General features: G+C 41.8%; 1 protein-coding gene across 1 annotated transcript in view; it reads right to left on the bottom strand.

Moving 5' to 3' along the window:
* Positions 1–2,780: 2,780 nt before the first annotated feature.
* The window catches only part of LOC106809924 (serine protease inhibitor dipetalogastin-like), a 15,678-nt gene continuing 8,294 nt past the window's right edge, over positions 2,781–10,164 (bottom strand). Inside the window, exons 7-11 of the mRNA XM_014813164.1 lie at positions 5,478–5,618; positions 5,209–5,349; positions 4,935–5,084; positions 3,689–3,841; positions 2,781–3,213 (exon numbers count right to left, since the gene is read on the bottom strand). Coding sequence (XP_014668650.1) covers positions 3,173–3,213; positions 3,689–3,841; positions 4,935–5,084; positions 5,209–5,349; positions 5,478–5,618 — 626 coding nt within the window. The 3' untranslated portion in view covers positions 2,781–3,172. The remainder of the gene's footprint in view (positions 3,214–3,688; positions 3,842–4,934; positions 5,085–5,208; positions 5,350–5,477; positions 5,619–10,164) is intronic.

A 10,164-nucleotide genomic window follows, 5' to 3' on the forward strand; every position in this document is an offset into this window, starting at 1 on the left:
AAACAGTATACCGCAGCGCGGGAAGAAGCAGTGCCAACACTCATTTATTGTATCCGCGATTTCTAATCATCTAAAAATATTATCACAATCACTATTTCGCTCACCATTAATCATTAATCATTAATTAACTAATTAAACAATGAGTAATTATTCCGCCCCCGCACAGCCGAGAAGCCGACATGTCGGATGCAGAACATCACCCGCACGGTGACGGACTCTGCCGGATGCTCGGCTAACGGTGTCACGGTGAGCATGTGCGTCGGCTCGTGTCCCTCTCACGAGATCCCGCTCTGGTTCGACATCAATACGACCGAGAAGGACTGTAAGTGTTGCACGGGACTGAAGAGGCGCGAGCGCGTCGACATGATATGCAAGGACGGCACGCCGAAGACGGTGGAGTTCAACCAGATGCTGACATGCGAGTGCCAGATCTGCTCAAGTAAGTAGCCTCGAATTCTGTAACGCCCCCCCCCCGTATCATTAATATTGATCTATCTATTGATCTATCTATCGATTGATCTATCTATCTATCTGTCTGTATATATATATATACATATATACATACATACATATATATATATATATATAATAGTGTGTGTCTTGTTGCTGTATAGCCTAATGGAGAAACATATTCCCGAAAACTCACTAATTAAAATTTGACACCTCATTCTATTGTTTTCAATATTCATTTTTTTTCCTCTCTCTCTCTCTCTCTCTCTCTCTCACCCCCGGACCGCGCCCTCACATCATCGTCCTCATCCCCCCTCCGCCCTCCGCTCCTCCCTCTCCCTTCTCTCTCGATCTCTATATATATATATATGATATCATATATATAAATGTATTTTAGTGGCATCAAGTTGATAAATCGTTGAAATTCCATTGGATAAACGGCAGCAGGCACATGAAGCAATAGGGCCCGCCTAGGGCGGGCCCACTATTGCTTGCGGCTGACGGCATTGCTTATTAATAACGCACGTTGTGTTCACTGTCACGAATCTCCTGCGGTCCCTGGGCAGCCCACGGCAATGAGTTTCGAACGGGGCGGTTGTGTTTGTTTGTTCGAAAAACGGTTCTTTTGTTTACATCGAATGCATACAAACCGGCAAATTAAGGGATATAAAATGAAGGTAATATAAGTATGAAAAAGTAGATTGCAATAGTCATGTGATGCAGCTAGTGTAAAAAACAATTATATGCTGTTTGTTGGGGCAACTAATCTCTCATAAGTTGTTGCTTTTGAGAGAAAATACGTGGCCTCGCTAACCGCTCGGGCACCTATTCCCTTCCCTCAGCAAACACTAGAGAGCATAGTGCCCCCAACAGGCAAGCATTAAAATGATATTAAATAACGGTTTGAAATCTAAAACTTAAAATATAAGCGAATTCTGTGAATAATCACGAATGTAATTATGTGTTTAATAACAAATAACAGAATCTGCTAAGACTAATGTGTCCTTTTGTTATAGTAGGTATACATAGCGCGTTCAACACACAGAAAAAACCGCGATGGCTAATCGCGATGAAATACCGAGATAATTGAGTCGTTGTTTTTCACACAGCGAATGAATCCGGCTATATATCCGCGCGACGAAATAAAATTCTATTAATAGAACTGCGCAATGGCTTCAGCTTTGCCGAATGAATGCTCACTTGCTGCGCATGCACCACTTGCTTGACAACTCGCACAAGTTGGAATGATGGAAGAAAATACCGGGTATTATTTTGCAGCGAGCAGTGAACAAGACAACGCAAAGTAATCGCAGCCTAACATTCAAATAATCGGCGCAAGCAAAAGATGCGATTTGGAGGCGCGGGATTGGCTGATCGCGAATTAATTAGTAGGTATTTATTGCGTTCACACTTGTAAATAATCTCGGTATTTCGAAGTCGCGGATAGCAAAAACCGGAATTTTGCAGAATCCGCGCTTATTTCGCCGCACAGTGTGATACGCGCTATTGTGCTTGCGTATAACTGACGTAGTTTGTTGTACTGCAAGGGCAGGCCGCTGAGTAACTACTACGTTGATGGATTCACCGGTGGATACGAAGGACCGTCGTAGACAAACGATGAATCAACATCATCACCATGGAAACAACCTCGTTGGACTAAGATATAACGGATCATCGAACCCAAAGGAACGCCAGTCATTGTGGATTACGAGAATAACGGATATTAATCTCTAAAACCACGTGATTGCACAACAGGTCGGACTTAATTATTTATAATAGCAGAACTTTCTCTTCGTTGTCGTGAGTCCGATTCTATATGCGCATAAATATTATAATTGTCACTGTATAGTACAATACCGCAGTCACTATCGGCAGCAACACTATTGGAAAAAATAATGTATGAAATATTATATATATATAAATTATTTATCTATTGCAAAATGAAATGATCTTGCTTGATGTTTATTTGTTTGTTTGTTATGCATGCTCGTTGAAATGGCGATCATGCTTCGATGGTCCCGACAAACGCGCAGCCACGATCTACTACCAACATTCACGAATTAAAACATATATATAAATATATATATATATATATATATATAAAAATATATATATATATATAATATATAATAGATATATATATCATTATATACTTATTGCAAGTAAACAATTGTCCCTGATCAGATAGTCCAAGGCCCAGCATCTGTCCTATATATATGTTCTGTAAATGTGTGAGTACGGATGCAAACTAACTATGTTAAACAGAGCGGGACGATGGCAATCTTTCAACAGTATCATAAATTTACAGAAAAAAAAAAAAAAAGATGTGATTGACGGTTTATAATTAAAGATATCTTTATTTTGAGGATTGTCGTTACTGTGTGGGTATTGTCATAAAATACTTCATTTTTATTTATTTTTTAAATATAGTTTAATAATATAATTTTTAACATTCATAACATTTAATATAGAGTGAGATAAGAATCCAGGTAGCTCTTGGTACCCAACCTAATAGATATACATGATTTCCTTGGCTGAAATCTGCCACCACGACAGCCTGGTAGCGTTAGTTTTTTGTTTGATGGAATTACCACCTAGGTTAGACCATTTCTGTATTTCTATATGGTTAATATATACTTTTTGCGGGTATGAGCTTTAACTTATAACTAACACGATAGATGATGCTCATGACATGCAGGCCATTAGCATGTCTCCAGGCGAGTTAGATGAGGAGGCAGGGTCCCTGATGTCGCACACTCAGATCTAAGTAAAATGATTGAGAGAAATTATTGTAGATTAGCCCTACGAGCACACACACCCGCGAATGTTGCACTCTGTAAAATAGCGGTATAGCGCATGCGCATCACACCACTCTAGCCAAAAATTATATTAAGCTGCGACGTAACAATGTTAGCCTTCTTTCCAAAAGAATTAGAAATATACAAATAGCTTAGGAATATAAAAAACCTTTATATCCCATGTCTAAATTTATAACTGATGCGCGGATTTTGACACGATGAGCTAATAATTATGATATAATAGTCAAATCAAAAACTCGCTTATAAGTGTGATGAGAATGCCACTGCCTCAGTAATTGCGAGCCAGTACAGACGCAATAATACTACCTTAAGTTACAAAAACACGAATACACAATTTAAATACAAAATTTTAAAGTTTAATATTATTTTATAATACTATTAAAATTTGAGCTGGTGTAGCAATTCAACTATATACGTACGTGGCCGAGTTCTCTGTGCGCATCGAAGAACACAATGGCTGCTATAGATTTTACCATCAGTGCCGCAGACAGGAGCGTATATCAGCGTAGGGGCACATACACAGACATGCGGCTCATTATTCCCACACCTGCCCTGGGACAGCTGGTAGAGAGCTGGAAGCACGGTTGAATAGAACGATTTCGACAAGTTTTACCTTATTTCCTTCTTACAAGATGCGCGCCTTATACCCGCCTACCGCAAGATGCGCGCCTTACCTCCACAATAAAGTTTTATTGTGCAGTTAATATTGCCATAGTTCGAATTCTGTAGATTCGATACGACTGAATACTGTCGTTCAGCCAATAAATTAAACACTGCGTGAACTTAATTAATTCAGCAATGTTAACTAAATCATGTTATGGATAAATTATTCGTATACATGTGGTCCATGATGTCAATCCAAAAGTTCGACTCGTCTAATTTAAGATGAGATTTACGGTGTTTTTTTGTACTTCGTATAAACGCATTGATGTAGTAGCTAGCATGCTACACTATACGGAGAAGCGCCATATAATGATTTAATTTACATTGCTGACCGAAATCCTTAAAGCTAGTTGCTTAAGGCTAGTTGCTTAAGGGTAGTTGCTTAAGGCTAGTTGCTTAAGGCTAGTTGCTTAAGGCTAATTGCTTAAAGCTAGTTGCTTAAGGCTAGTTGCTTAAGACTAGTTGCTTAAGGATAGTTGCTTAAGACTAGTTGCTTAGGGTTTGTAAGGGTAGTTGCTTAAGGCTAGTTTCTTAAAGCTATAGTTGCTTAAGGCTAGTTGCTTAAGGCTAGTTGCTTAAGGCTAGTTGCTTAAGACTAGTTGCTTAAGGATTGTTGCTTAAGACTAGTTGCTTAGGGTTTGTAAGGCTAGTTGCTTAAGGCTAGTTGCTTAAAGCTAGTTGCTTAAGACTAGTTGCTTAAGGATCGTTGCTTAAGACTAGTTGCTTAGGGTTTGTAAGGCTAGTTGCTTAAGGCTAGTTGCTTAAAGCTAGTTGCTTAAGACTAGTTGCTTAGGGTTTGTAAGGGTAGTTGCTGGTATCGACTCTGAACCATTCATGCTTTGACATACTTACACTCTAGCTTACACATACACTTACACTCTCATGTTTTATTTTTATCTTCATTTATAATAATGATAACTACACCAACACCCTGTACATTTTTATGCTCTACTGTCTACCTTATATAGATAATATATATATATATATAAGTAGCAGCCTCACCTGAATCACGTCTCTGTGCACATCGTAGCTGGCAGCTGCTGCTGTAGGTGATACTGTCACTGCCGCAAACAGGGTCGTATGGAGTCGTACAAATACATTCTTCGTGGGGAGGATTTACTGAGCATGCTCCGCGACTAACTTGGTAAAGCCCTCGAAACAAAAAATGGACCAAGTTTGCTTTAAACGTCATTCATATCACGAGTGCAAATGGCGCGTGCTGTGTATGCACGAGAAAAAAAATACTTTACTATTTTTCCATTCTTTTGCGTCATACCGGAATTTGTTCTCGTTGCGCACTGCAGTTCGCATTCGTTGCCATATGTTCTTTCATCGCTTCCACAGACTGGGTCGTAGTTATCAGTGCAAACACAACCTTGATTACTGTCGCATACTCCATCGTAATCCTTGTACAGACCTGAAAATAATAAAGCAACAATGTATTTATGTTGTGACAGTTATGTACACGCTACAATGTATTAATCCATTTATCACAGAATTATATATAAGAATCTGACATATATTTATACTAACTATCAACCTTACCTGTATTATATCTCTTGGCACATGTCAGTTTACAATCGTTGCTGTATGTTTTGCCATCGCTTCCACAGACAGGATTGTAGTTCTTAGGGCATGAGCAGCCTTGGTTATTGCCACATGCTCCGTCGTGATCCTTATACAGGCCTGAGGAAAAGTAAAGTTGACAATCAATGATGCATTATGCGCCACGTTCTTCGACCTCATGATTCTATCGAACGTTTCTTGTCAGTCAAATGTGAATTTAATACCTGTGCATGCAAAGCCTAAAAGCTGTTAAAGCGGAGTTAGAGAATGCGTGGTACTAGATTCGAAAAATCGACGACTAATAAGAGTCAGTATTACAATGGGCCGTTGACCACTGCGTATAGAGATAGCGTTGTAGCATAAATTATGTTCTGTATTCTAGGTATTAACATATGTTTTCTTTGTGAGATATTGTGAGTCGCCGAAGCTGCATTCACGAGAGAGCACGATTCGAATTGACTGATATCCCTACCACCATCGTTGTAAGCGTTAAAATGGTGCGTTTGACCAGCGCGTATGTTACGAAATGTGATTTGTATTCTGTTTAGTTTAGTTTTCTGTCATATTTGTGTGCTAACCCCTGTTCCTTTGTCTCGAGATCCATCGACACGTACTGACGGAAGAGTCGAACGTGTACAATCTCAGCAGATCGACAGCTTGTGCACTACTATCGTCGCATCATGTTGTAAGTATATCGTAGTTCTTATAAATAGCTACGGAGGTAATGTCTGCATATTTCTGTGTTTTCTCATGCGATTGCATGCTCATGCATATTTTGGCCGAGCGTATGCCGTATACTATATGATATCGTGGATATCAAGCCTTTATTTATGTTACTCATCACGCCACTGCCTTTACTGCCTGTCGGCCTCTCTGTCAAATTTGTCTTTCATTTTCACTCGTTCCCCTCCTTGGTCTAACCATATCACTGTTTTCGTCATGGCGAACCATAATCCTCCACCGTGTCCCTACCCGAAACATCTGCGTACCGTTATTCCTTTGTTCAACCCTCAACCTAGGCCGCTATATGTCATGAGAGGCACAACCCTGCTACACCTTTGTTCATAACACCTCCTCACACCATCACACCAATTATCCACGCCATAAGTCTTTCACGTCACGCACAAATTCCGCACCCCGTCTTTCGTCAACACCCATGCCCTCCAATTCTTCAAGCACGTTGCATAATCGCCCTTACACACCATCCCGCGGCCGCACACATTCTCACGCCGTATGCGAGCCGCTAATGTCCACCCTATTGTGTCGGTCGACACGGCCACACCAGCTATCAGCACACAAGCAAAACCGGTCTGTGAGAGCTCGATGGGGCCGGGCGTGATTGACAATGCATCGTTTAACGAGCTCGCGCACAGTGAAACAAGGCTAGCAACCCGCCTTGTTACCTCGCATGTTTATGAAGATGATATGATGATAGTATGAGAAGATGATATGATATGATAAGATGATAAGATGATAAGATGATAAGATGATAAGATGATAAGATGAAGCCACAAAGGGAGCCACACCTACCGCGAGTTCGTCCACAAAGCCTACAAGGAGGCAGCCACCGCGACAAGCAACGCTTGCGTACCCTATGATGAGGGACACCTACACATCCGATCACGACTCGGATTCCGAGAATGAAGCCATAACTGAAGCCAGCAAGGAAGCCACACCTAGGGAGCGTGCAACGACAAAGGCCACTGGAAAGCAGCCACTGCGACAGGCAACGCTAGCCTATCCTACGATGAGCGACACCTACTTCCACAGTGAGGATTCTGATGCGGATGATGAAGCCATTCGGCCAAGACAAAGGGCTTAGCAAGGTTAGTACCAGCGCAGTTGCAGTAATCATCTACGTCAAGCGCCCACTTGGAGACCTCTGATCAAGGACTACTTGAGTGGGAAGGCGAGGCAAGCAACAAGCGACAGGCAATGATGTCTTGAGGATCCAAGACATTATTGACAGCCACGCTACACATAATGAGATCTACGCACGTGGCAGACAATACGACCGAGTCCAGATGAATGCGTATCCACCCACAACTAACCTACCACAAAGATAACATTGTTATAACGGCGTCACTGCTAATATAGACCAGTGATAGATAGTTAGCCAACAAAAAACTCCTAATAACCTGCCGCTGATCAGGCGCGCGCAGAGCGCAAGGGGAGTGGGCTCAACTTCGATGTGTCTGAGCGAGCGTATACTAAACAATGTTGTCTTTCAGTTGCCCATATCCTATGTCCACCTACACCATTGTACAGCCCACCTTTCAAACGGGTTTACAGCCCATCTCCAACGCGACCCCTTCCTTCCGCCACGATTGATGATGATGGAGCAAATCGAAGGTTGCTTGCTCACCTGCTTGCGAGCGCCAATAATAACGATAAAGTTGAGATGAAACTAAGAATTATGTTAAGAAGTCTGCAGACTAGAACACACCGTAGTTATAAGGACAATGATGTACGTGCGATGTATTGTGTCACTAGGTAATTAACAAACACATATTTGTATCACGCACCATGTAGGTACACTGTATGATTCACGATAATGCACTATATGTATTCACTATATTACACTGTATGTTTCACGTGTGACACACTCTATGTTACACCATGTTTAGCACAATATTTGCTACGACGCACTAACTCACATATTTTAAATGCATTGTTTATTGTTTTAAGCACGCTATTGTCAAGTGCCACTAATCACCGTTGTATTTACATGTCGCAGTATATATGTTAACCTATCCTCTTTTGAGCACCTTCAGTCACTACCAGCACCATCATGATGGAGGGATGCAGCACCAACGTTTGGCCTACCGACGAAGACGACACGATATTGTGGGACAATAGCGACATCGGCGAACCACCTCATATATCGACAGTTACGTAGCTCGCCGCCCCAACCAGGAGCCGAGGTCACAAGGAGAGCCACCGCACAAACGATTCTGTGCGAGTCAGTTCACCCTACCCGCAAACGGGGTGCCGACCGCCACGACGACAACCACAACAACGACCACGACGCCAGCGAAGATGACGACGACGAGGATGACTTTTACAACTAGGACCCGAAGCCCAGTTGAGCCCCGCCAGTGCCCATTGACAATTGGGATTAGGCTACAACAACAATGATCACGAGACGACGACCACCACAGCGACGACACGGACCCCACACCAACGGACCAAGAGGACGACGGCGACTACGCTAGATTGTTTATTATTATATAACAGAAAATAATGATTTTAATAGAATATAAAATAAAATAAAAATCCATTGTTAGTTAAATTAAATTTTAGTTAATTTAGTTAAGTAAAATTAGGTGAAGGTTTTTTTTAAGTAACAAAATAAAAATGAAATAGCATAATGCATAGCCATAAAGAAACAAAATAGAGAAAGCATATATAATAGAGAAAAGTAGAGTTTAGATGCACAGATAATTTAGTCTTTCCGGTTACAAAACAAAACAAACATTTTAAAATAAAAGACGTATTTTAGTCAACGCATCAATACAGTTACGGAAGTTGGTCGCCGCAGTGCTACGGCTCCCAACTTGTCATATGGGGAGGGAGTAATGTAATGCAGAAATAATAATAATGAGTAAGGTAATACGGAATATTAATAATAAGAAAAGCAGAGGGATAAGACCAGCTCTTTGTCTTAGAAACACGCACGTGTGTAGCTAGACTTAGCCCGCAGCACGTAATTGGGCTGGTCGTAAAAGGGGTGTGACCACGACCCACACCAGCAGCCAATAGAAGCACTTGTCCTGTGGACACGCGTGAACAGAGATTAACGGCGCGTAGCCAGCCAATACCAGCGCACGGATAGTAGCACGCTTGACCAGCGCTCCCTCGACCAATGGCAGCGCGTTGGTTAGGACAATGACGAACGCGTCACTACTTAAAGCGCTGTTTTATGAAATTAGGATCTCTCTACGTATTTGCATTTTAGTCTACGAACGTGTCATGTATAGTATTACTGCTTTCACCGCTGACGATCGCAACGATAGATATGTAAGTGCAGGCTATGTCGCGTAACCTTCTGTATACGTTCGGTTCATTACATGGACACCTAGTGTAGAGATTTCGGTTACACCGAAGACTCTATTTACAAACCACAACACACGACAGGGCGCGGCCATTTTTGAATAACTGAAAACCTGAATCGGAACACGAAGTTATTCCACTTGAAAAAATTAATACGCGAAATCAAATAAGGGAAAAATCGAGCCATAATAAAATACAGGTTAAAAAGCTAATGAGTAAATAAGTAAAACGATAATTAGAATAGAATACAAATGGAAAATTACTCGGCTAGGACAGCTGACGCAACAGGTCTAAATGCGGAGCATAATGTAAACACACGGCCGTAAACACACGTGCTGGGGAACACTCCTGCTTGTTGCTAGGAGAAGGGGGTGGATCGTACACGGCCAGGTAGCAACGAGGCCGTATATAAGGCGGCCGAAAAGCAGGAGAAAGCAGAACGCCGGGGCAGCAGCCCCCTTAGGAGCACCAAAGACACGGATCACTAAAGACACGGAGCATTAAAGACACGGAGCATTAAAGACACGGACCACTAAAAGACACGGAGCATTAAAGACACGGAGCATTAAAGACACGGAGCATTAAAGACACGGAGCATTAAAGACACGGAGCA

Source organism: Priapulus caudatus, unplaced genomic scaffold (genome assembly GCF_000485595.1).
Source record: "Priapulus caudatus unplaced genomic scaffold, Priapulus_caudatus-5.0.1 Scaffold396, whole genome shotgun sequence".
Taxonomy (NCBI): domain Eukaryota; kingdom Metazoa; phylum Priapulida; class Priapulimorpha; order Priapulimorphida; family Priapulidae; genus Priapulus; species Priapulus caudatus.